General features: G+C 39.0%; 1 protein-coding gene across 3 annotated transcripts in view; it reads right to left on the reverse strand.

Annotated features, from left to right (window-relative positions):
- The window catches only part of LOC148727027 (proto-oncogene tyrosine-protein kinase receptor Ret-like), an 84,674-nt gene that overhangs the window by 52,542 nt on the left and 5,418 nt on the right, over positions 1-26,714 (reverse strand). For all 3 annotated transcript variants that reach the window (XM_088727236.1, XM_088727235.1, XM_088727237.1), the window contains exons 3-8: positions 13,691-14,002; positions 12,222-12,533; positions 5,577-5,888; positions 4,777-5,097; positions 3,432-3,743; positions 1,963-2,274 (exon numbers count right to left, since the gene is read on the reverse strand). In XM_088727236.1, the coding sequence (XP_088583362.1) occupies positions 1,963-2,274; positions 3,432-3,743; positions 4,777-5,097; positions 5,577-5,888; positions 12,222-12,533; positions 13,691-14,002 (1,881 nt within the window). The remainder of the gene's footprint in view (positions 1-1,962; positions 2,275-3,431; positions 3,744-4,776; positions 5,098-5,576; positions 5,889-12,221; positions 12,534-13,690; positions 14,003-26,714) is intronic.

Genomic DNA, 26,714 nt, shown 5'->3' on the forward strand with positions numbered 1-26,714 from the left:
TCACAAGCTTATAATCTTAACTCGTCCTACCATAAGACGCTCACACTGCAGGCTACTGTGTAGCGGGGGTGGGCGAACGAGTGCTCGGTAATTTTTTTTAAGCGAAAAATGGCCGCCATCCTAGCTTTTAATGGCCGCGGAGGGCTGGGGAGAGAAAGTAATTTTTACCATGGGGGTGAGTGTCAGTCAAAAATAAGGAGAAGGGCGGGTGGGGGAGTAAATATTTCGCTTTTGCTCCGCCCCCTACCCTACCGTCCACTCTGATTCCAAATCAGATATGAAGTTCGGATAAACGATCACGAGTTTATAATCTTAACTCGCCCTAAAATAAGACGCCTACACTGCAGGCTACTGTGTGATTAGAATATTCTCATATCGGCGCTATCTTCAGACCTACCAATGACTCTTCGTTCTTTAATTTGGAACATCTCAAGGTGTGATAAGCTAGACATGGTTGCAACCAAAGAATATTCTCCTAATGGGCGACTTCGATTCTGACTTTTTACAAAGACAATCCAACAAATAAACTTAATTGTTGGCGAGCAGCATTAATATCTATCATCAAAGTGACTCGTGTAGTGCAGCAAGAGATCAGCGTTTTTGGGTTCCAGATATGGTTACGTCTTAATTTCGAGTTGTTAAGTAGTTTAGTACCAAGGAGTGTAAGCATGCCATTTACAGATGAGTAGCAAGGGGCAAGGGTCTAAATTACGTCTTATTAATAATTGCTATACATAATACCATCAACGGCTATCACTCAGAACTTTATGATGGTAAATAGGCCGTCCTGGCCGATTTTGACAAGAGCGTCAGCTCTTTGTCAATGCGTTATTGAACGTTGTAGATCGTGAGAGGGAAGGTTCATATGCTAATGTTCTGGCACCGGTAGTAATTAATATACCGCTAGTATAAAACTATTATTTTGCAGTAAGCATGCTATCAATGAATGCACGCCAAAACAAAACGCAAAATGTAAATTCCTCTCGAAGCGTCCGTTGATTCTTGGAAGAACTAGGTGCCAAATTTTAATTGCTTTTCATAGGTTTTGAAGTTTCAAGCTTTGCCATAATGAGGAGAAAGTCCAAAAGAAGAGATTTTTCAAAAGAAAGCCCAGGAAAAGTACAGCAACTTTTTTCACTTACATACCAATATAGTGCAAAACTGTTGTTTTCTCTTCATAAACTGTGAAAAGCTTAGATGTATTAAAACCGTGTCGCTAAAGCTAAGTTACAATGTGAATATCCCACGATTCATAAGTGTTTTCTTAGTTTACCAATAAGCCCTAAGCCTTCAGAGATACTTCCAGTTTACTTTTTGCCATAGCCTAGTACTAACCCAAGTGATCAACATATTTCAAGCTACATGCGCCTACTAAGTGCATACGACATATCCTTTAGCAATGTTCATTCCCAAAATCAATCATCTGAACAAAATATAGGCCTGTTGTTAAAGGCTTTAGTCAAATGCTTAAAAGAAACAGGAAATAGCCTCCCCTAGTATCTTTGGTGAGAATAAGATCGCGGCATGGAAAGTTTAATTGTAATAGTTAGTTCTTATTAACCGAGCGGGAGGTCTGTATGGGAAAATCTTGACTGAGATCGCCAGTACAGACCTCACTGCGTTCGGTCTGTACCAGCGACCGAGGTCAAGATTCTCCCATACAGACCGACCTAGCTCGATTAATAAGATGTTTATTATGGCTGCGTCTTATATGCCAATCTTTTTATATTCTTTGTTCCTTTTTTTTCTAGACCGGTTCAGATGCCGGTCTAAATGGTAAAATCTAGACCGCTTTCAATATTGATTTCAGCCAATCAAATTCGTGAATTAGGTAGTTCCCAGTCCTTGTGAGACACAGCCATATAATAATGTTGAATAACAAAGGCCTTCTCATATTCTGATTAGCTGTAATATCATGCTTAGCTGTTATGGTAATATAAAGGGCTGGTACTGTTACTCTACCTTTGGGTCGGCACACCACACCAGCGTCCTCATTATGCCTACAGCTTTCAACTCCCCATCCTCTGTAATCACACTGTGATATTGATGTCTCATTTCCCACACATTGCACGTCATCCAGCCATATCTGACCAGTTCCTCGTCCAAATGCTGCACCGCCAGGTGCTGATGAGGCTCCATCGTATCCAAGCTCGCCACAAACTACATCAGCGTCTCGTAAGTCCCATGAGTTGTCACAAATGGTTCCCCATCTACCATTGTAAAGCACTTCAACACGACCAAAAGATTGCGAATTGGTGAGGCTCACCAATCGAACTGCAATCGTGATAATAAAGGTTAGACAAAGTTCCCGACAAAACTTGTCGACACACAACTTTTATTCAGCCACCTTTAAGGAAGTATTTAGAAATTTTAATTTCATATTTTAAAATATGAAACTTACTGCATCTCTCTAAAATGCCTCGTCCCTCCAATTATTTTTGTTCAATCACAGAAAAAAAAGGTGAAAATGGTATAGAGGGAGAGAGGCATTTTAGAGAGCATCGTTGCGGAATTCAATCTCACATTGTAGGACTTAGCTAAACAACTTATGGTTACAATTGTTCTCGACCAGGTAGGTCTGATGGAATAGCAAAAAAACTGGATCCGGAGACTTCAAAACGCGTACTACGCAAGGCTGCGCTTAAACTTGTTTTCGCGTCGATTTACTGCAAACAGTGTCATTTCCATTTCAATTTCTTTCAAACAGCGTCATTTCCATTTCCATTCTTTTGACTTCAAAACGCGTACTACGCAAGGCTGCGCTTAAACTTGTTTTCGCGTCGATTTACTGTAAACAGTGTCATTTCCATTTCAATTTCTTTCAAACAGCGTCATTTCCATTTCCATTCTTTTGTTTTCTAACAGCCACCCTAAACTTTACCCTATCAAGCGTCCAATTAGTAGTAAGCGAACTGCATTTTGTAACATATTCCATTTGAAGAACTAGTATCACTGTGAATATATACATGGTGAACGTTCGTCGAATGAAATGTTTTGATGCTGAGCAAAAAGGTAACATAAACTTCGTAATTTTTATTACATTTGACCAGATCGTTCAATTGACTGCAAAGAGAGTAGGAACTAAACAACACTGGAAATCTTATTTTAGAGAAGGTGCAATAAACACTTTGGTTTACTCTAATTCGTACTGTTAGCATCATGACAGTTGAAATACTTAAAAGATGAGAGAAAAAAGTAAACTTTGTTTATTGTAAATTATGTCAACTGTAGGGGTATCGTCACCTTACCTGCAGATCGAAACACTACTCCAATGTCTATTATTCCGCGACAGTTATGAGCTACTCATACTCCATGCGAGAAAAGTTCATTGTAGTACTGTCGAATACGCAATGGGCCCCTTATATTCTGATTGCCTATATTTTCATTCTTGGTAAAGATAACAATAAAGAGTATTCGTATCGTTTCTCTACCTTTAAGTTTGCACACCACACCAGCGTCCTCATTATGCCTACAGTTTTCAACTCCCCATCCTCTGTGATCACACTGTGATATTGATGTCTCATTTCCCACACATTGCACGTCATCCAGCCATATCGGACCAGTTCCTTGTCCAAATGCTGCACCGCCAGGTGCTGATGAGGCTCCATCGTATCCAAGCTCGCCACAAACTACATCAGCGTCTCGTAAGTCCCATGAGTTGTCACAAATGGTTCCCCATGTACCATGGTAAAGCACTTCAACACGACCAAAAGATTGCGAATTGGTGAGGCTCACCAATCGAACTGCAGTCGTGATAAGACAGGTTAGACAAAGTTCCCGACAAAACTTGTCGACACACAACTTTTATTCAGCCACTTTTAAGGAAGTATTTAGAAATTTTAATTTCATGTTTTAAAATATGAAACTTACTGCATCTCTCTAAAATGCCTCGTCCCTCCAATTATTTTTGTTCAATCACAGAAAAAAAAGGTGAAAATGGTATAGAGGGAGAGAGGCATTTTAGAGAGCATCATTGCGGAATTCAATCTCACATTGTAGGACTTAGCTAAACAACTTATGGTTACGATTGTTCTTGACCAGGTTGGTCTGATGGAATAAAAAAAAACTGGATCCGGAGACTTCAAAACGCGTACTACGCAAGGCTGCGCTTAAACTTGTTTTCGCGTCGATTTACTGTAAACAGTGTCATTTCCATTTCAATTTTTTTCAAACAGCGTCATTTCCATTTCCATTCTTTTGTTTTCTAATAGCCACCCTAAACTTTACCCTATCAAGCGTCCAATTAGTAGTAAGCGAACTGCATTTTGTCACATATTCCACTTGAAGAACTAGTATCACTGTGAATATATACATGGTGAACGTTCGTCGAATGAAATGTTTTGATGCTGAGCAAAAAGGTAACATAAACTTCGTAATTTTTATTACATTTGACCAGATCGTCCAATTGACTGCAAAGAGAATAAGAACTAAACAACACTGGAAATCTTATTTTAGAGAAGGTGCAATAAACACTTTGGTTTACTCTAATTCGTACTGTTAGCATCTTGACGTTTGAAATACTTAAAAGATGAGAGAAAGAAGTAAACTTTGTTTATTGTAAATTATGTCAACTGTAGGGGTATCGTCACCTTACCTGCAGATCGAAACACTACTCCAATGTCTATTATTCCCCGACAGTTATGAGCTACTCATACTCCATGCGAGAAAAGTTAATTGTAGTACTGTCGAATACACAATGGCCCCCTTATATACTGATTGCCTATATTTTCATTCTTTTAAAGATAACAATAAAGAGTATTCATATCGTTACTCTACCTTTACGTTTGCACACCACACCAGCGTCCTCATTATGCCCACAATTTTCAACTCCCCATCCTCTGTGATCACACTGTGATATTGATGTCTCATTTCCCACACATTGCACGCTATCCAGCCATATCTGACCAGTTCCTCGTCCAAATGCTGCATTACCAGGTGCTGATGAGGCCCCATCGTATCCAAGCTGGCGACAAACTACATCACCATCCTGTAAGTCCCAATAGTCGTCACAGATGGTTCCCCATGTACCATTGTACGACACTTCAACACGACCAGAAGACAGCGAGTTCGTGAGGCTCACCAAACGAACTAGTATCACTGTGAATATATACATGGTGAACGTTCGTCGAATGAAATGTTTTGATGCTGAGCAAAAAGGTAACATAAACTTCGTAATTTTTATTACATTTGACCAGATTGTTCAATTGACTGCAAAGAGAATAGGAACTAAACAACACTGGAAATCTTATTTTAGAGAAGGTGCAATAAACACTTTGGTTTACTCTAATTCGTACTGTTAGCATCATGACGTTTGAAATACTTTAAAGATGAGAGAAAAAAGTAAACTTTGTTTATTGTAAATTATGTCAACTGTAGGGGTATCGTCACCTTACCTGCAGATCGAAACACTACTCCAATGTCTATTATTCCGCGACAGTTATGAGCTACTCATACTCCATGCGAGAAAAGTTCATTGTAGTACTGTCGAATACGCAATGGGCCCCTTATATTCTGATTGCCTATATTTTCATTCTTGGTAAAGATAACAATAAAGAGTATTCGTATCGTTTCTCTACCTTTAAGTTTGCACACCACACCAGCGTCCTCATTATGCCTACAGTTTTCAACTCCCCATCCTCTGTGATCACACTGTGATATTGATGTCTCATTTCCCACACATTGCACGTCATCCAGCCATATCTGACCAGTTCCTTGTCCAAATGCTGCACCGGCAGGTGCTGATGAGGCTCCATCGTATCCAAGCTCGCCACAAACTACATCAGCGTCTCGTAAGTCCCATGAGTCGTCACAAATGGTTCCCCATCTACCATTGTAAAACACTTCAACACGACCAGAAGATTGCGAATTGGTGAGGCTCACCAATCGAACTGCAGTCGTGATAAGACAGGTTAGACAAAGTTCCCGACAAAACTTGTCGACACACAACTTTTATTCAGCCACTTTTAAGGAAGTATTTAGAAATTTTAATTTCACATTTTAAAATATGAAACTTACTGCATCTCTCTAAAATGCCTCGTCCCTCCAATTATTTTTGTTCAATCACAGAAAAAAAGGTGAAAATGGTATAGAGGGAGAGAGGCATTTTAGAGAGCATCATTGCGGAATTCGATCTCGCATTGTAGGACTTAGCTAAACAACTTATGGTTACAATTGTTCTCGACCAGGTTGGTCTGATGGAAGAGAAAAAAAACTGGATCTGGAGACTTCAAAACGCGTACTACGCAAGGCTGCGCTTAAAGTTGTTTTTGCGTCGATTTACTGCAAACAGTGTCATTTCCATTTCAACTTCTTTCAAACAGCGTCATTTCCATATCCATTCTTTTGTTTTCTAATAGCCACCCTAAACTTTACCCTATCAAGCGTCCAATGAGTAGTAAGCGAACTGCATTTTGTCACATATTCCACTTGAAGAGGAAACGTCTATAAACGCATCAACCATTCAAGAAGCCCTCATTGTTTTGCCCCCGCTAAAGCCCATGAAATAGGTTCCTTTTCTCTCAGTTAACAAAATGAAGCCTGCAAAATATTTTTGGTAAGGGTTTATCAAGAATATTTTAGAGTTTTAAGAGTAGGTCCACGAGAAGACCGAGCTGGGGGCAATAATGCTCAAAGCACCGATTTGGCTCAAACCTGGCCCAAATGCTAAGTATCATGAGTTAACAAATGTGTGAAAATAACAGGACAAAACATTGATTCCCTGGGAGTTATAGGGTCCCATCTTGCAAAAAATTCCATTTCTTGCTTTTTTTGCATAATTGATTAGCTAACTTTCCATTGCTGCTGTCACAAACCGAAAATCCATCTGCAAATTCAACACATTGGATTGTGTTTTGTACCTATCAGAATTCAAGAACATTAAACTCTTTTAACTTTTTTATTTAATTTCTTCCTCCCCCTTAAGTAAAGACGACTTTTTCTGGTTTTTACAAAGTCCAAAAATTAAGATATTTAAGGCCCAATATCTCCGATGACCAACCACAACTGATCGTTATTCCTATATGAGCCTTGTTGAAATATTGAACGCGGTGAGAGCTCTCGGAAAGATCGATCAAAATTATTTGTATTTCACTGCGTGACACTTATCGACCTACATGATGTGTTTTGATGGTAAAAAGTTTATTTCGTACCTTGAAAGCTGATGTAAATCAAAAGGACAATCCGCCATCTTTGATCACATCGTGCCTGCAATATTTTCAGCGGTCAACTTTGACATTCAGTTTCAGCGTCAAATATTGCTTTGTATTTCTCGTCTTTAAAGTTTAAAATGTAACAAAAATTTGCCGCCAAAATATTTGAATTTTCATTTTTTACGCTTGAGTTAGTTGCTGGCATGGTTCATCGAAAAACCAAAAATACCGATAGTTTCTTGGTCTCCTCTCAGCACAAGAAATATAAGTTTTTTACATCTTTTATCCGAGGTTTTCTGCTTACATTTGATATGTAATCTCTTGCTGTCTACTGTCAGACTCTGCTTTTCGTAGAGATGTACCTTAGAAATTGCTCTATCACAAAGGTGCGAATTATTAAGGTAGGGTGAAGAAGGGGAGGGGGTCAAAGAATGTCGCGTTAAGTATCAGACAGAAGTAGAGCCGCTCTTAAAGGTTACAAATAATAACCGACAATCCCCTAATGTTGACATCAAAATAGAGAAAAAATGCTCCTTCGGGCGGAGACGCTTCTACTTTTCTTAGGGATTCAAGTAGGGCAGAGATTAAGTTTCGCCGAACTCCTTTAAGTCTGAAAATTTTAAAATACTTAACACAGTTGGCAAAGCAATTGACTCTGACTGTGGGTCGTCAGTCAGGTGCCCGTTGATAAGAGAAATTGTGTACCAGGAACGTCAGCATGCATTTCAAGATTTTGGGAGCGTCAGACTCAGCGACATTGTCATAAAGTGCGGAGTAAATTTCGTCGAGGGCAAGATTTTGCGACACCGACCCTCACGTATTCACAAGTATCCCAGGCACCCGCCATTATAGTCAAACTAAGTGAAGCGTACCCCTCAAGATTTACATTAGGGATTTGATTACTTGAATATTGAACCCGCTTATCGTTTCAGGAGCGCAATAACGAATTGAACATTTGAACATGGAACCCGCTAACCGTTTCAAGAATGCAATAATGGCTTGGTTATTTGGATATTGAACCCGATAGCCGTATTCGTTTTGAAAAGGTGCGCATCATTGTTCAAATCAGAAGTCCATTTCTGATTGGATTATGCGAACACGTAATTATAGATCGGAACCATTTCAACATGGCGTCAGACATGGCGGGAAAGGAGGGTTCGAGTGTTGTGTAGAACTTCTTGTAAATGTTATAAAGGGAATGTTATCGAGAGCTTTTTTCGCCTATTTACATCTTGACGAACTTGTAGAAATTCTTGTGTGTATTTATGGTCGAAAAAATAGTTTACGGGCGAAGCCATCGCAAGACTTTTTTATTTCGTAAATATTTGCGATCGACTGTTTTCGCAGTGTTTTTACAGTGCAGTTTGTTCATTTTCAGGATTGCTCGTCAAACAGAACAATCTTATTGAACTTTAGAGGGTTAAAAGAAGTATGTACTGTCAACAGTGATGAAAATGATAGAGTCTCGTTACTCGAACGCGTTTTTCAAACACGTCTACAGACATTCTCCGACTCCTTGGCACACACTATTGTATCACTGCAGCGGTATGATCCAGAGTGGGACGACCTTGTTGATATCGACATCGCTCAAATCAAATAGCGCGATAAAACAAAATGGACTTCTGATTTGAACAATGATCTGCGCCTTTTCGAAACGTATACGGTTATCGGGCTTAATACTCAAATAATCAATCCATTATTGCATTCATGAAACGGCTAGCGGGTTCAATAATCAAATGATCAATTCATTATTGCATTCTTGAAACGACTGGCGGGTTAAATATCCAAATGATCAATTCATTAATGTGATGTTGAGGGGTACCCTTCCCTTAGTTTGAGGTAAGGGAAGAAATGAAATTAAAAAGGTAAAACAGTTCGATGTTCTTAAAGATATAGAACACAACCTAGTTTATCGAATTTGCAAATGGCTTTTCGATTTATCTCAGCAGCAATACAGGAGTACGTATCTTTAACGGTACCTCGACCGATGTATCGGTCGATATATAGGTCGAAAGTCGGTCGATACTCGACCGATACGTCGGGCGATAGTTGGCCGCCACTCGGTCTAGACTCAGTCGATAGTCCAATATCCACCGATTATCGACCGATCATCGACCGAGTTGCGACCTACTAGCAGCCAAGTGTCGACCGGGTGTCGGCCGATACATCGGTCGAGTATCGACCGACTTTCGACCGATATATCGACCGATCTATGGGTCGGGGTACCTTAAAAGACACATGATCCTCAATGCAAAGTTAGTTACTGAATTAATTATGGAAAAAAAAAGAGGAAATGTGGGTTTCCCAGGGGGACCCTATATCTCCCTGTATCTCTAAATCTATAATCCTAAATCCCTAAACCCTATATCTCTAAATATTTTGACCTATTATTTTCACACATTTGTTAACTCATTATGCTTAGCATTTGTGCCAAGTTTGCACCAAATCGGTGATTAGACCATCTTCGCCCCTGCTCGGTTCTGCCCGGTTTTCTTGTGGACACGCTCTTAAATTACGTAGTAAAATCAAGAATGTGTTATCTTTGAGACAAATATCTGTGATGGAGTGATTATAACTATTTGTCCCTGATGGTGGAACAGTGATTAGCTAGACACTAATGCAGTTTATTTTCTTTGGTAATTATTGGCATAACAGAAACTAACCAACCAATATTTTCTACATATTTCCTTTCATGTATAGTTTTTATTACAATTTAGTCAGTCATTATCATTTAGTTTCAATATTAAATATTAGTAACGTAGGCCTTCACAGATGAAGGGCCACACCTTTTATGTGGATATACTGTGAATGAACCGTTGTTATTATTATTATTATTATTATTATTATTATTATTATTAATAGCACTTTGAAGGCTACCAGCTGACGAGCTGACGAGCTGACAAGCCCCTGAACTATCTTTAAAGGTATTTTAGAAGTCTTCTTCTCGGAACTTTAAGGCAGTACATATGGCGTTCGGAAAAACTTTCTAACTCCGTAACTTTTCTCTTTTTCCGCCTATGAAGTCGACGGTCGATATTTCCCCATTGAAATTGAATTCTCTGGTCACCGACCACTCTGACTCCAAATCAGACATGACGTTCGGATGAACGATCACAAGCTTATAATCTTAACTCGTCCTACCATAAGACGCTCACACTGCAGGCTACTGTGTAGCGGGGGTGGGCGAACGAGTGCTCGGTAATTTTTTTTAAGCGAAAAATGGCCGCCATCCTAGCTTTTAATGGCCGCGGAGGGCTGGGGAGAGAAAATAATTTTTACCATGGGGGTGAGTGTCAGTCAAAAATAAGGAGAAGGGCGGGTGGGGGAGTAAATATTTCGCTTTTGCTCCGCCCCCTACCCTACCGTCCACTCTGATTCCAAATCAGATATGAAGTTCGGATAAACGATCACGAGTTTATAATCTTAACTCGCCCTAAAATAAGACGCCTACACTGCAGGCTACTGTGTGATTAGAATATTCTCATATCGGCGCTATCTTCAGACCTACCAATGACTCTTCGTTCTTTAATTTGGAACATCTCAAGGTGTGATAAGCTAGACATGGTTGCAACCAAAGAATATTCTCCTAATGGGCGACTTCGATTCTGACTTTTTACAAAGACAATCCAACAAATAAACTTAATTGTTGGCGAGCAGCATTAATATCTATCATCAAAGTGACTCGTGTAGTGCAGCAAGAGATCAGCGTTTTTGGGTTCCAGATATGGTTACGTCTTAATTTCGAGTTGTTAAGTAGTTTAGTACCAAGGAGTGTAAGCATGCCATTTACAGATGAGTAGCAAGGGGCAAGGGTCTAAATTACGTCTTATTAATAATTGCTATACATAATACCATCAACGGCTATCACTCAGAACTTTATGATGGTAAATAGGCCGTCCTGGCCGATTTTGACAAGAGCGTCAGCTCTTTGTCAATGCGTTATTGAACGTTGTAGATCGTGAGAGGGAAGGTTCATATGCTAATGTTCTGGCACCGGTAGTAATTAATATACCGCTAGTATAAAACTATTATTTTGCAGTAAGCATGCTATCAATGAATGCACGCCAAAACAAAACGCAAAATGTAAATTCCTCTCGAAGCGTCCGTTGATTCTTGGAAGAACTAGGTGCCAAATTTTAATTGCTTTTCATAGGTTTTGAAGTTTCAAGCTTTGCCATAATGAGGAGAAAGTCCAAAAGAAGAGATTTTTCAAAAGAAAGCCCAGGAAAAGTACAGCAACTTTTTTCACTTACATACCAATATAGTGCAAAACTGTTGTTTTCTCTTCATAAACTGTGAAAAGCTTAGATGTATTAAAACCGTGTCGCTAAAGCTAAGTTACAATGTGAATATCCCACGATTCATAAGTGTTTTCTTAGTTTACCAATAAGCCCTAAGCCTTCAGAGATACTTCCAGTTTACTTTTTGCCATAGCCTAGTACTAACCCAAGTGATCAACATATTTCAAGCTACATGCGCCTACTAAGTGCATACGACATATCCTTTAGCAATGTTCATTCCCAAAATCAATCATCTGAACAAAATATAGGCCTGTTGTTAAAGGCTTTAGTCAAATGCTTAAAAGAAACAGGAAATAGCCTCCCCTAGTATCTTTGGTGAGAATAAGATCGCGGCATGGAAAGTTTAATTGTAATAGTTAGTTCTTATTAACCGAGCGGGAGGTCTGTATGGGAAAATCTTGACTGAGATCGCCAGTACAGACCTCACTGCGTTCGGTCTGTACCAGCGACCGAGGTCAAGATTCTCCCATACAGACCGACCTAGCTCGATTAATAAGATGTTTATTATGGCTGCGTCTTATATGCCAATCTTTTTATATTCTTTGTTCCTTTTTTTTCTAGACCGGTTCAGATGCCGGTCTAAATGGTAAAATCTAGACCGCTTTCAATATTGATTTCAGCCAATCAAATTCGTGAATTAGGTAGTTCCCAGTCCTTGTGAGACACAGCCATATAATAATGTTGAATAACAAAGGCCTTCTCATATTCTGATTAGCTGTAATATCATGCTTAGCTGTTATGGTAATATAAAGGGCTGGTACTGTTACTCTACCTTTGGGTCGGCACACCACACCAGCGTCCTCATTATGCCTACAGCTTTCAACTCCCCATCCTCTGTAATCACACTGTGATATTGATGTCTCATTTCCCACACATTGCACGTCATCCAGCCATATCTGACCAGTTCCTCGTCCAAATGCTGCACCGCCAGGTGCTGATGAGGCTCCATCGTATCCAAGCTCGCCACAAACTACATCAGCGTCTCGTAAGTCCCATGAGTTGTCACAAATGGTTCCCCATCTACCATTGTAAAGCACTTCAACACGACCAAAAGATTGCGAATTGGTGAGGCTCACCAATCGAACTGCAATCGTGATAATAAAGGTTAGACAAAGTTCCCGACAAAACTTGTCGACACACAACTTTTATTCAGCCACCTTTAAGGAAGTATTTAGAAATTTTAATTTCATATTTTAAAATATGAAACTTACTGCATCTCTCTAAAATGCCTCGTCCCTCCAATTATTTTTGTTCAATCACAGAAAAAAAAGGTGAAAATGGTATAGAGGGAGAGAGGCATTTTAGAGAGCATCGTTGCGGAATTCAATCTCACATTGTAGGACTTAGCTAAACAACTTATGGTTACAATTGTTCTCGACCAGGTAGGTCTGATGGAATAGCAAAAAAACTGGATCCGGAGACTTCAAAACGCGTACTACGCAAGGCTGCGCTTAAACTTGTTTTCGCGTCGATTTACTGCAAACAGTGTCATTTCCATTTCAATTTCTTTCAAACAGCGTCATTTCCATTTCCATTCTTTTGACTTCAAAACGCGTACTACGCAAGGCTGCGCTTAAACTTGTTTTCGCGTCGATTTACTGTAAACAGTGTCATTTCCATTTCAATTTCTTTCAAACAGCGTCATTTCCATTTCCATTCTTTTGTTTTCTAACAGCCACCCTAAACTTTACCCTATCAAGCGTCCAATTAGTAGTAAGCGAACTGCATTTTGTAACATATTCCATTTGAAGAACTAGTATCACTGTGAATATATACATGGTGAACGTTCGTCGAATGAAATGTTTTGATGCTGAGCAAAAAGGTAACATAAACTTCGTAATTTTTATTACATTTGACCAGATCGTTCAATTGACTGCAAAGAGAATAGGAACTAAACAACACTGGAAATCTTATTTTAGAGAAGGTGCAATAAACACTTTGGTTTACTCTAATTCGTACTGTTAGCATCATGACAGTTGAAATACTTAAAAGATGAGAGAAAAAAGTAAACTTTGTTTATTGTAAATTATGTCAACTGTAGGGGTATCGTCACCTTACCTGCAGATCGAAACACTACTCCAATGTCTATTATTCCGCGACAGTTATGAGCTACTCATACTCCATGCGAGAAAAGTTCATTGTAGTACTGTCGAATACGCAATGGGCCCCTTATATTCTGATTGCCTATATTTTCATTCTTGGTAAAGATAACAATAAAGAGTATTCGTATCGTTTCTCTACCTTTAAGTTTGCACACCACACCAGCGTCCTCATTATGCCCACAGTTTTCAACTCCCCATCCTCTGTGATCACACTGTGATATTGATGTCTCATTTCCCACACATTGCACGTCATCCAGCCATATCTGACCAGTTCCTCGTCCAAATGCTGCACCGCCAGGTGCTGATGAGGCTCCATCGTATCCAAGCTCGCCACAAACTACATCAGCGTCTCGTAAGTCCCATGAGTCGTCACAAATGGTTCCCCATCTACCATTGTAAAACACTTCAACACGACCAGAAGATTGCGAATTGGTGAGGCTCACCAATCGAACTGCAGTCGTGATAAGACAGGTTAGACAAAGTTCCCGACAAAACTTGTCGACACACAACTTTTATTCAGCCACTTTTAAGGAAGTATTTAGAAATTTTAATTTCACATTTTAAAATATGAAACTTACTGCATCTCTCTAAAATGCCTCGTCCCTCCAATTATTTTTGTTCAATCACAGAAAAAAAGGTGAAAATGGTATAGAGGGAGAGAGGCATTTTAGAGAGCATCATTGCGGAATTCGATCTCGCATTGTAGGACTTAGCTAAACAACTTATGGTTACAATTGTTCTCGACCAGGTTGGTCTGATGGAAGAGAAAAAAAACTGGATCTGGAGACTTCAAAACGCGTACTACGCAAGGCTGCGCTTAAAGTTGTTTTTGCGTCGATTTACTGCAAACAGTGTCATTTCCATTTCAACTTCTTTCAAACAGCGTCATTTCCATATCCATTCTTTTGTTTTCTAATAGCCACCCTAAACTTTACCCTATCAAGCGTCCATTGAGTAGTAAGCGAACTGCATTTTGTCACATATTCCACTTGAAGAGGAAACGTCTATAAACGCATCAACCATTCAAGAAGCCCTCATTGTTTTGGCCCCGCTAAAGCCCATGAAATAGGTTCCTTTTCTCTCAGTTAACAAAATGAAGCCTGCAAAATATTTTTGGTAAGGGTTTATCAAGAATATTTTAGAGTTTTAAGAGTAGGTCCACGAGAAGACCGAGCTGGGGGCAATAATGCTCAAAGCACCGATTTGGCTCAAACCTGGCCCAAATGCTAAGTATCATGAGTTAACAAATGTGTGAAAATAACAGGACAAAACATTGATTCCCTGGGAGTTATAGGGTCCCATCTTGCAAAAAATTCCATTTCTTGCTTTTTTTGCATAATTGATTAGCTAACTTTCCATTGCTGCTGTCACAAACCGAAAATCCATCTGCAAATTCAACACATTGGATTGTGTTTTGTACCTATCAGAATTCAAGAACATTAAACTCTTTTAACTTTTTTATTTAATTTCTTCCTCCCCCTTAAGTAAAGACGACTTTTTCTGGTTTTTACAAAGTCCAAAAATTAAGATATTTCAAGGCCCAATATCTCCGATGACCAACCACAACTGATCGTTATTCCTATATGAGCCTTGTTGAAATATTGAACGCGGTGAGAGCTCTCGGAAAGATCGATCAAAATTATTTGTATTTCACTGCGTGACACTTATCGACCTACATGATATGTTTTGATGGTAAAAAGTTTATTTCGTACCTTGAAAGCTGATGTAAATCAAAAGGACAATCCGCCATCTTTGATCACATCGTGCCTGCAATATTTTCAGCGGTCAACTTTGACATTCAGTTTCAGCGTCAAATATTGCTTTGTATTTCTCGTCTTTAAAGTTTAAAATGTAACAAAAATTTGCCGCCAAAATATTTGAATTTTCATTTTTTACGCTTGAGTTAGTTGCTGGCATGGTTCATCGAAAAACCAAAAATACCGATAGTTTCTTGGTCTCCTCTCAGCACAAGAAATATAAGTTTTTTACATCTTTTATCCGAGGTTTTCTGCTTACATTTGATATGTAATCTCTTGCTGTCTACTGTCAGACTCTGCTTTTCGTAGAGATGTACCTTAGAAATTGCTCTATCACAAAGGTGCGAATTATTAAGGTAGGGTGAAGAAGGGGAGGGGGTCAAAGAATGTCGCGTTAAGTATCAGACAGAAGTAGAGCCGCTCTTAAAGGTTACAAATAATAACCGACAATCCCCTAATGTTGACATCAAAATAGAGAAAAAATGCTCCTTCGGGCGGAGACGCTTCTACTTTCCTTAGGGATTCAAGTAGGGCAGAGATTAAGTTTCGCCGAACTCCTTTAAGTCTGAAAATTTTAAAATACTTAACACAGTTGGCAAAGCAATTGACTCTGACTGTGGGTCGTCAGTCAGGTGCCCGTTGATAAGAGAAATTGTGTACCAGGAACGTCAGCATGCATTTCAAGATTTTGGGAGCGTCAGACTCAGCGACATTGTCATAAAGTGCGGAGTAAATTTCGTCGAGGGCAAGATTTTGCGACACCGACCCTCACGTATTCACAAGTATCCCAGGCACCCGCCATTATAGTCAAACTAAGTGAAGCGTACCCCTCAAGATTTACATTAGGGATTTGATTACTTGAATATTGAACCCGCTTATCGTTTCAGGAGCGCAATAACGAATTGAACATTTGAACATGGAACCCGCTAACCGTTTCAAGAATGCAATAATGGCTTGGTTATTTGGATATTGAACCCAATAGCCGCATTCGTTTTGAAAAGGTGCAGATCATTGTTCAAATCAGAAGTCCATTTCTGATTGGATTATGCGAACACGTAATGATAGATCGGAACCATTTCAACATGGCGTCAGACATGGCGGGAAAGGAGGGTTCGAGTGTTGTGTAGAACTTTTTGTAAATGTTGTAAAGGGAATGTTATCGAGAGCTTTTTTCGCCTATTTACATCTTGACGAACTTGTAGAAATTCTTGTGTGTATTTATGGTCGAAAAAATAGTTTACGGGCGAAGCCATCGCAAGACTTCTTTATTTCGTAAATATTTGCGATCGACTGTTTTTGCAGTGTTTTTACAGTGCAGTTTGTTCATTTTCAGGATTCCTCGTCAAATAGAACAATCTTATTGGACTTTAGAGGATTAAAAAAAAGTATGTACTGTCAACAGTGATGAAAATGATAGAGTCTTGTTAGTCGAACGCGTTTTTCAAACACGTCTACAGACATTCTCCGACTCCTTGGCACACACTATTGTATCACTGCAGCGGTATGATCCAGAGTGGGACGACCTTGTTGATATCGACATGGCTCAAATCAAATAGCGCGATAAAACAAAATGGACTTCTGATTTGAACAATGATCTGCGCCTTTACAAAACGTATACGGCTATCGGGCTTAATACTCAAATAATCAATCCATTATTGCATTCATGAAACGGCTAGCGGGTTCAATAATCAAATGATCAATTTATTATTGCATTCTTGAAACGACTGGCGGGTTAAATATCCAAATGATCAATTCATTAATGTAATGTTGAGGGGTACGCTTCCCTTAGTTTGAGGTAAGGGAAGAAATGAAATGAAAAAGGTAAAATAGTTCGATGTTCTTAAAGATATAGAACACAACGTACTTTATCGAATTTGCAAATGGCTTTTCGATTTGTCTTAGCAGCAATACAGGAGCACGTATCTTTAACGGTACCTCGAACGATGTATCGGTCGATATATAGGTCGAAAGTCGGTCGATACTCGACCGATACGTCGGGCGATAGTTGGCCGCCACTCGGTCTAGACTCGGTCGATAGTCGAATATCCACCGATTATCGACCGACTATCGACCGAGTTGCGACCTACTAGCAGCCAAGTGTCGACCGGGTGTCGACCGATACATCGGTCGAGTATCGACCGACTTTCGACCGATATATCGACCGATCGGGATATCGGTCGGGGTACCTCAAAAGACACATGATCCGCAATGCAGAGTTAGTCAATTAATTATGGCAAAAAAGAGGAAATGTGGGTTTCCCAGGGGGACCCTATATCTCCCTGTATCTCTAAATCCTAAATCCCTAAACCCTATATCTCTAAATATTTTGACCTATTATTTTCACACGTTTGTTAACTCATTATGCTCAGCATTTGTGCCAAGTTTGCACCAAATCGGTGATTAGACCATCTTCGCCCCTGCTCGGTTCTGCCTGGTTTTCTTGTGGACACGCTCTTAAATTACGTAGTAAAATCAAGAATGTGTTATCTTTGAGACAAATATCTGTGATGGAGTGATTATAACTAATTGTCCCTGATGGTGGAACAGTGATTAGCTAGACACTAATGCAGTTTATTTTCTTTGGTAATTATTGGGACAACAGAAACTAATTCGGGTTAATTGTCGATGTGAGGGCAGATTTTTGTAGGTTAAGAGCTAATTTACACTGTTAAGTAAAAAACAGGAAAATTTAACGGAAACAAATTCTATACTAGACACTTTCAACTCTCTCTTTCTCCCCCTCTCTCTTCCTCCCTCTCTCTCTCTCCCTCCCTCTACTCCTTCTCCCTTTCTCTCTTTTTTCTCTCTCTCGATCTCTTCCTGACAATAGTCGCCTATGGAAAGAATTATTTGCGCAATTTGGGTTTTAAAGCGGGGCATTTTTGGCGCGAAGTTTGAAAAGTGATCAATACAGCCTGTTACGATTGTGTACGGAAAGACGGAAATTAATGAATTTTGATTTGATTAGAAGCATTTCCCGAGCTCACAGAACCCCTGGTTTTGTCGGAAGGAGTTCACTTCAAGAGTGGTTGCTGAACGATTGCTGGTCGCTGAGGCGGTTCTAATGAATATTTGATGTCACCATTAAGAAAACATACGCTTCTCAGACGTCGGAATTGATGCAAACACTGAATCGATCGGTTTTGAATCCTTGCTTAGCATCCAGATCCGAGGATTGAGTTTCGACTAAGTGCGGCAGCCGAGAGAAATCAATCTCACACAAACAGGCCCTTACAAAATTGGGCAATCGACACGTTTTTCAAGAGAAAAAGACTTGGCCTTTTGTCTTGTCGGTATTTCTAGAACAGAAAGCAAAATATTGATTTACTTTGTCGCGTGCAAATGTTCTGGTTTTCTGTCGACAACCCGCTCATTCAAAAGCGATAATTTAGAAAATATCACAATAAACTCGAGTTATCTCTTTCAGTCTCTCCTTATTTGATTCTCATTTCTAAGCTTAAGTTCACCAAGGAAATGTGACTCAAACCAAAGACGCAAATCTAACTTTGAGAAAGTGCAGCCTTATTCAACAACCGGCTCGCATAAAACGAGTGTTTAGTTTGGCCGTGACGTTATTGCCTTACAGCCAATGACATCACGGAAAAACCGACTACTGACATCAACCCTTTAATCCGACAGCACGAGAAAACTGACCATTGACAACAAGTCTTTATTCGAATGCGATGATTGCTACCGCTGAGGTTTAATTACGAAATTTCAGTCGCTGTAACCCACAACAGTTCTTTTTGACGCAACACTATCACTAACCAGTAACACCTGCTGTTTTCGAGAGGAGCACCAGAATACCTGAGAGAAAAAACGATAAAATTTGATCTCTATATGGATTAATTACAATACTTGTAATGTGCATGTATACTCGATATCACCAGCCGGTAATTATTTTTCCTCCTTTAGAAACTTCTCTGTGTTAGGGCACTTAAAGCTGAGTGGTCTTTCAGTTGATTCGTAAACATTTTTTTTTTACTTCGGCAATTGAGTTGCCGTTTCAAAGTTTTGTATTTCCTTTGTTCACTTAAGGGACCAACTCTGATCACAAATCGTTCCTATTATGGTACTTAAACTTAAGTGCGCCATCAATGGCTGGGGTTCCTTTGGATGAGGGCATGAAATAATGCTTGCGGTTTTTGAGGCAAGCCTTCGCGAATAGATTTTTTTATTCGCGTAGTACACACAGTACTTATCCGCTATTTACCAGTCTGCGTTTTACCAATTCGCGTATGTTTTATTATCCAACTGTGCTTTGTAGAGTACAAATAACGCCCAAAACGTGTACAAATATCTCGCACTGTTTATACTCCAGAGAACCAGTTAGACATTCGCCCGCAATGAAATAACAATTTGGCGTGTTGGATAGTAAATCTCTTAAGCAACATTTTGTTGCGTAGTATCGCTGAGTATTTTTACTCGTCGTTTGTGTTTTGACTCGCCCTACAGGCTCGTCAAAATACGGCACAACTCGTAAAAATACTCAGCGATATTGCACAACAAAACGTTTAATAAGATATATGTATCGTGAAGAAAAAATCAATTTTTTCCATGCAATCGCATAATTTTCCAAACAAACTTTATTTTCCGAGCGAACAGAGGTGGCGTGAGAGTGCATCTGTACTCTCATTAATCATAAAAAATTGCAATTTCCTTGATTATATTTCGTTTAAAAAACTCCTATTTTCTTCTGTTTCGCCTGCTGAGTTCTTCTCAGACAGTTTGTTATCGAACAGTTTGTTATCGGACAGTTCAATAAGCCAATCACACTTAAAGTTGTAGTTTAAATCAACCAAATTAGCTTTTGTAAACTTCAGACCAGCATTAAACAGTTTACACCTCCTTTGATTGACGCAAATTTTCTTTTCTTTTATAATTTGGCTATTTTTCTTTTCTTGAAAATTGTAATTAGCCGGCAACAATCAAAAAAATCGAATTGGCTCATATTTTAGTATTAGGTAGGCCTATAGGTAAAACAAACCAAAACATATGTAGTTTGTTGAAAATTTCTTTTGTTTTCGAGAAAATTGATAAAACTCAATTTACGCATAATTAGCTTCATTCGAAGGTCGAAGTTAGCCCATTTTTGAAGGCCTCGTTTGTACTTGTTAAAGCAGTGAAAAACTTACTTATTCGACAGACTTTCAGAACAATGTCTCCCCTATGTTGTCACCAAAAAAAAGTATAATCACTATTTAAATTTGCAATAAAATACGGATTTTTCTATCCACCTACTTAAGTGCCATGTGAAAAGTAGGTAGCTTCAAAAATCATTTTTTTATGTGCTAAGTGATATAAACGTTCAATATTTAAAATATGAGAAGGAGAAATAATAAACTTACCATTTGAAGAGTTATTTTTCATATTTTAATAGTTTTGCTTTGAAAACATCACAGATTATGCTTTATATGTAGACATGTATCTGGTTGTTAGTTTGTCGTCCCCAAGAGACAAACTGAACATGTATTTTGAATGAAGAGATGTTAGTTGCATTCGACATGTACTTTCTACTCCGAGGAATGAAGCCTCAGAGCGCACTAAGCATTACTATACCAATAAGGATGGCGTATGATCACCACTTGCCTCCATGAACCCCCGAACAATCCGACGAAGTACTTTATAGTTTAGCTAGATCGAAATTTAAGGGCGTGGATAACACTCTTGACTACACTTTGTGTAAAGCTCTTTGTGAGTGTTATATAAGAATACAAATTACTGGTCCAAAAGGCGACAAGTGCTGTTTATTATGGTAGATAAAATAAGTTTCAATCATCTGAAAAAATGGATACTAGACCTGACACGGTACAGATTTACTGTTGCTCGAAATCATAGACTACTCCATCATGGTAGACCTGGAAATATTTACTGGCACTCTGCATTTAGTATTTACCCCTCGAGTCCATTTAGGAACAAGGCTTAAGCGATGAAATGGGCATATTGTCCATGTATCAACATCGTTGGGTCGTTGGAAAACAGCTGCTGTACTCAATATCAAGTCATACTCGGTGAACACACCGGTGAATGAAAAATGAGCCAAATGCTCTGATATTTCCTTGTCACACGACAGCAAAGGCACTATTTGCCTATCCCCTTTTCTGTCTTTTAGATTTAAGCCACAATCATCCATAAGAGATTCAAATGAACAACAAATTTCCATTCTTCAAAATATTTAAACTCAGTTGTTTACTTGTTGCGCACTAAGTTTCATCAGATGAAATTAACTGTGACGTTAAGTTTTATTGTTAATTGCCTATAAGTAGTAACAAGTCAAAGAAAGAGGAGTTTTATCTGTGTCCCCAATTAGTGCTATGCGCTAGGTTTTCACGACACATAAATAAAGTTCACTACTACTACATAAACCCCTCACTCGTGCTTTTTGGATTTCATATAAAAATTTCCTGAAACTTTTCAATTTAAGAAATTTCTAACCATTTTCACAATAGGAATACAAGTCTAATATATAGATTTAGCCAAGCCTAAAAGCGGAGTTCCCAAGGTCGTAATAGTAATGATAACATAAAAGATGTGCATTTGCCAAGACTCGCCTGAGACACCCCTCCCTTCGTTTTGATAGTCTCCCCTACCCTACCCGTGCAATCTGAGGGCACGTACGTAGTCCTGTGACAACCAAACGAAAAGAGGTTGACCATATTCCATGGGTATCGGGCTCTGACCCACGCGCGAAGCGCGCGTGGGAGCCCCGCTAATAATTGCGTGACACAAAAGTCACGCGGTGACAATCATGTCTACTCATTTCTACAAAAAGAAATGCTTTCGGAGAAAACAAAAAAACTTTCTATCATATGGCAAGTACTTTAAAGAAGTTATTTATATCATTCAAGCATTCATTATTATCACTGAGGCTCACAAACTGGAAATGATAAACAAAGTCGGTCTTTTCTTTTATGTCGCCGACTTCGCCAAAGAGCCAAATTTCTATGAATATTAATTTAAAGCCCTCGTAGGAATAGCAGCACAAAAACCCCAGAAAAATAACTCATTTCTGCTTCTCATATTTCAAATATTGAACGTTTATTTCACTTAGCACATAAAAAAATAATTTTTTGAAACTACCCTACTTTTCACACGGCACATAAGTAAGCGAATAGAAAAATTCTTATTTTATTTCAAATTTAACTAGCGATTATACTTTTTTTGGTGAAAACATAGGGAATACATTGTTCTAAAAGTCTGTAGAATAAGTAAGTTTTTCACTGTTTTTACAAGTACAAACGAGGCCTCCATAAATGGGCTAAATTCGACCTTCGAATGACGGTAATTATGCGTAAATTAAGTTTTATCAATTTTCTCGAAAACAAAAGAAATTTTCAACAAACTACATATGTTTTGGTTTGTTTTACCTATAGGCCTACCTAATACTAGAATATGAGCCAATTCGATTTTTTGACTGTTGCCGATGATCTGTGAATTTGTCTGAATTCAGTGACCTCTTTTCTTAATTGGTAAAGTAAGACTAAATATGTGAAAATGTGAAACTATCAAAACTGAAATAGTTCCTAAATTGAAATAGTTCATAAACTGAAATAGATCACAAACTGAAATAGTTCAGTTCAGCAGACTGTCATCATTCCTGTTTAGTTTTGAACACGAAAGTATACTTAATGAGTGCTGCCTGTATTTGATTTTATTACCGTACTTAAGCTTGTGATAATATCGAAGCGTGAAAACCTTCAAAAACTCGGCCAGTCTACCCCGTTTTCCTTTCAATGCTTTTCATCTCTGCTTATGTTATAGTTTCGGAAATTTCGGCACTTGGCATGTTTATATACCTTTCTTTGTTTCTCCTGTTGCAATTTGCTGGCCCAGTGTTTTCATAGCCTGCAGAGCAGGCGTTCTTGTGGAGTTTGGGCGAAAATTAGGACTTTGGGCTTTCTGTTTTATTTTCCAGACCGTGTGTAAAATGGAGCGAGGCGAACAATTAGAAGGTGGGGGGAAGGGGAGAGGAGAGAAGGGAACGCCTGCCAGCAGCACTTGAAAATTTGAATAACCCGGTCGCTCACGAACGGGCGATTCTGATTGGTCTAGTATTTTTATTGACAGCAGAATGTGACGTCAGTTTGTTATGTATCACATCCAATATAGCGTTAGCGAAGAAGAGATAGATCTTGCGTTGAACGATTCTTTAGCTGCTTTTGATGTCTTAGAAAACTTTGTTTTAAAACAAGAACAGCAAGATGCCATACGTCAACTTTCCAGAAATAAAGATGTGTTGGCGGTCTTACCGACAGGCTTCGGTAAAGGCATTATTTTTAGATTTGGTGTGCGAGTCAAGCAGCTTCTCACGAAGAAACACTGTTGCATGGTTGTCGTTTGCCCTCTGAAAAGCATCGTTGACGACCAGGTTGTCGAGGCCCAAGAAATTGGCTTAAAAGCAACTAGTCTTCCGGTATGTTTCTCTTCGATGAAGCTGGATCGATATTCTCGCTCATATTTAAGCATTTTCTTGATTTCGGTGTGGGTGGTTTGCACATACGAGCGGCTTTATTCTTCCTCCATGCCGGGCTAGATTTGTTTGGCGTATCTAATTGCCACTTATTTGCACTTTTGGGCTTTTCTGGATTTTTGCATTGGCCATTTGCGTTCTTAAGGATGAATGCATGTAGCTCTCCCAAGTTTCTGACTTTCCTAGCACACGGATTGCAACAGCGATCGGATAACTGTTCGTTGTTTTGAATGAGTTCGATGCCAATTCCAGCACACACGTCTGATAAAATTACTCCATAAGCATCACTTGTCTTCGATGCTCTGAATAAATTTTCTGATGTCAGGTAAGAGCCGTATTTAACTTTAAAACTACAGCCGCAAAATCGACAATTCTCGTTCGGCGACATGTGAACACAAATTTTGACACATGTGATTCCCCTTCGCGCCACCTGATTGGCCAATTGTTTGCGCTTTATCGTTACTCGTACATATCTAATTAGGAGGCGTTTTTCAAATTTTCAAGTGCTGCTGGCAGGCGTTGCCTTCTCTCCTCTCCCCCTCCCCCCACCTTCTAATTGTTCGCCTCGCTTCAATTTACGCGCGGTCTGGAAAATAAAACAGAAAGCCCACAGTCTTAACTTTCGCCCAAACTCCACAAGAACGCCTGCTCTGCAGGCTAGTGTTTTCATGGCACTAACCTGAGCTTACTGGCATGGTTTCGAAATTTCAATTTCTAATTTGTGCTGTTACCTACTGGTTGTTCTGTATCAATTGAAGTCAAGAGCTCGTTGTTATATTCGTGTTACAGGTCATGCAAAACGCGAGGGTCAATAAAAAACAAAAAAAATTATATAGATATAAATTATATATATATATATATACAGATTAAATCTGTATATATAGTAACAGAAACCCCGTGTCGTCTTATTTGATCGCTACCTACCGTATTAAGCTCTGCACACGTATATTGAGCACTATTCAACGATATCGGCTACTTCCTCACATGTATATATATATACATGTATGATAAAGAATAGTCTGTTTATGTGCAAATAGCTTTTTCGTAGTTAATTGAACCAAATAACTCGTTGTTTTCACAAGTTTTGCTGATAGTGAATAAAATCTGTACCTTCGTTCCTTCTATCAATATTTATGCCTTCGGGAAATTTTTTGAGACCAGTTCAGACGCATGGCTGACACCGAACAAATATTCTCTTCTTCACCTTTTCCAAAGATTTCAAAGTGATATGGATTTTGACAAAACAAAATTAGCGGGAATTGCGTATGAGAAAGACGAAGTAAGTAAATCGAGGTATCAGCCACTCAGTTGTAAAATATCTATGAACAGAGTCATACGAATGATTGTATCAAGGATTCTTGATAAAAACGCACAGGCATACACAGGGGCAAACGTAAAGACCGTGCTCTGGAGTTCCGGTCGAGACCATAATACAATTGAACTTGAGCCTGTCTTCTTGATAAGGTTGATCGTATAGTATATTTAATCGTCTTAACATTTGTCGCGCGATAACGGGTTCTGGTATCGCCCTCAATAATTATCATGCAATAGAGCTCTCGAGCCACAAATAGCCCCAAATGAGTTTGAATGAAATTTTCTTAAAAAGATGAATTATCATTATGAAGAGTGCTTACATCCAAGAAGAAACATATATGCTCCAAGCTTCGTTCCCAGTGCTTTAAACATCCTGCTGAGTAATCAGTTTCCCATTCCACAACAGAGTTCCTTTTTTCAATAGTAGATCACACTTTTTCAGAGGGTACAATAGAACGTCTGTAGCATATGCAAATCAATTCCCCTTGAAATGATATACAGTATGGGTGTATAAAGTTGAAAGTTGTAAGTAGTACGTCGATTTAAGTTAGCTTGAAACAGTTCAGTCCGAAACACCCACCGACTATATTCAAAGCGCTCAAAATCCAACTTTCTCTCTTTGAAATTGAACTAGGGGACGAAGACTTTCAACAACGTGTGACATAATTTGTCTGCGAATATGAAAAAAGAAATTTTTCATTTTTGGGGTCGTTGCCCATATTTAGACAAATATAGGTTTCCCTTCAGCTAAAGAGGGAAAAGGAAACAGTAAGATACGGACCTTATGGAGAAAGGGACGGTACTGCGTTTGACGCATATCACGCGTTTGAGTATGAAATAATTCTATTCGTACGATGAAATCATGCTTGTTTCTGGAGGGAAATAAAATAAAAGGCGCGAGTTCATTCTCTTAAATAGAATTGCTGTTCGTTCATTATCATTTTCTTTCAAAAATATAAAATTTTTAATTCAGCTATACACTGTTCAAATTGTAAACACCTGAAAAACCAACAAAACGTCAGGACCACTTCTTTTCGTATCAGAGAGGTGCACGTGAAGTGATCGGTGATCTTAATGGATCGTTTAGGTCCCGATATTTTATCAGTGTTGCGAATGAAAGATTGTGTTGTTATCAGTGTTGTGAATGTAATCTATTGCATAACTTGCTCTTATTGCAAAAAGATATACATCGGCGAAACAGGCAGAAGACTAGGTGACCGATTCCGAGAACACCTTCGAGACGTGGAAAGGAATGACAAGGACACATCGAAACCAGTCGCTAGACATTTTAATTTACCTAATCATTCTAAGCAACATATTGCAATCTGCGGTCTTTCCTTACACTTAGGTAGCACGGAAAGCCGTAAAAATCTTGAACAAAAGCTCATCTTTCAAACCGGCAGTCTAAATCCCACAGGGATCAACGAACGCTTTTCATTCCACTAATTTATTCTTGTTTTTCTCGTTGCCATGTTCCCACCAATAACGGAGCTCCATTTTCTTCCTTTAAAATCACACACAACCCACAATTCCTCTATTCGCTCCGACGAAGGGCTAACGCTCGAAACGTCAGCTTTTGTAATCGTTACGGTGGCCAATTTACCATTTCAACTTTGTTGATA

The sequence above is a fragment of the Stylophora pistillata genome, chromosome 7 (assembly GCF_964205215.1).
Source record: "Stylophora pistillata chromosome 7, jaStyPist1.2, whole genome shotgun sequence".
Taxonomy (NCBI): domain Eukaryota; kingdom Metazoa; phylum Cnidaria; class Anthozoa; order Scleractinia; family Pocilloporidae; genus Stylophora; species Stylophora pistillata.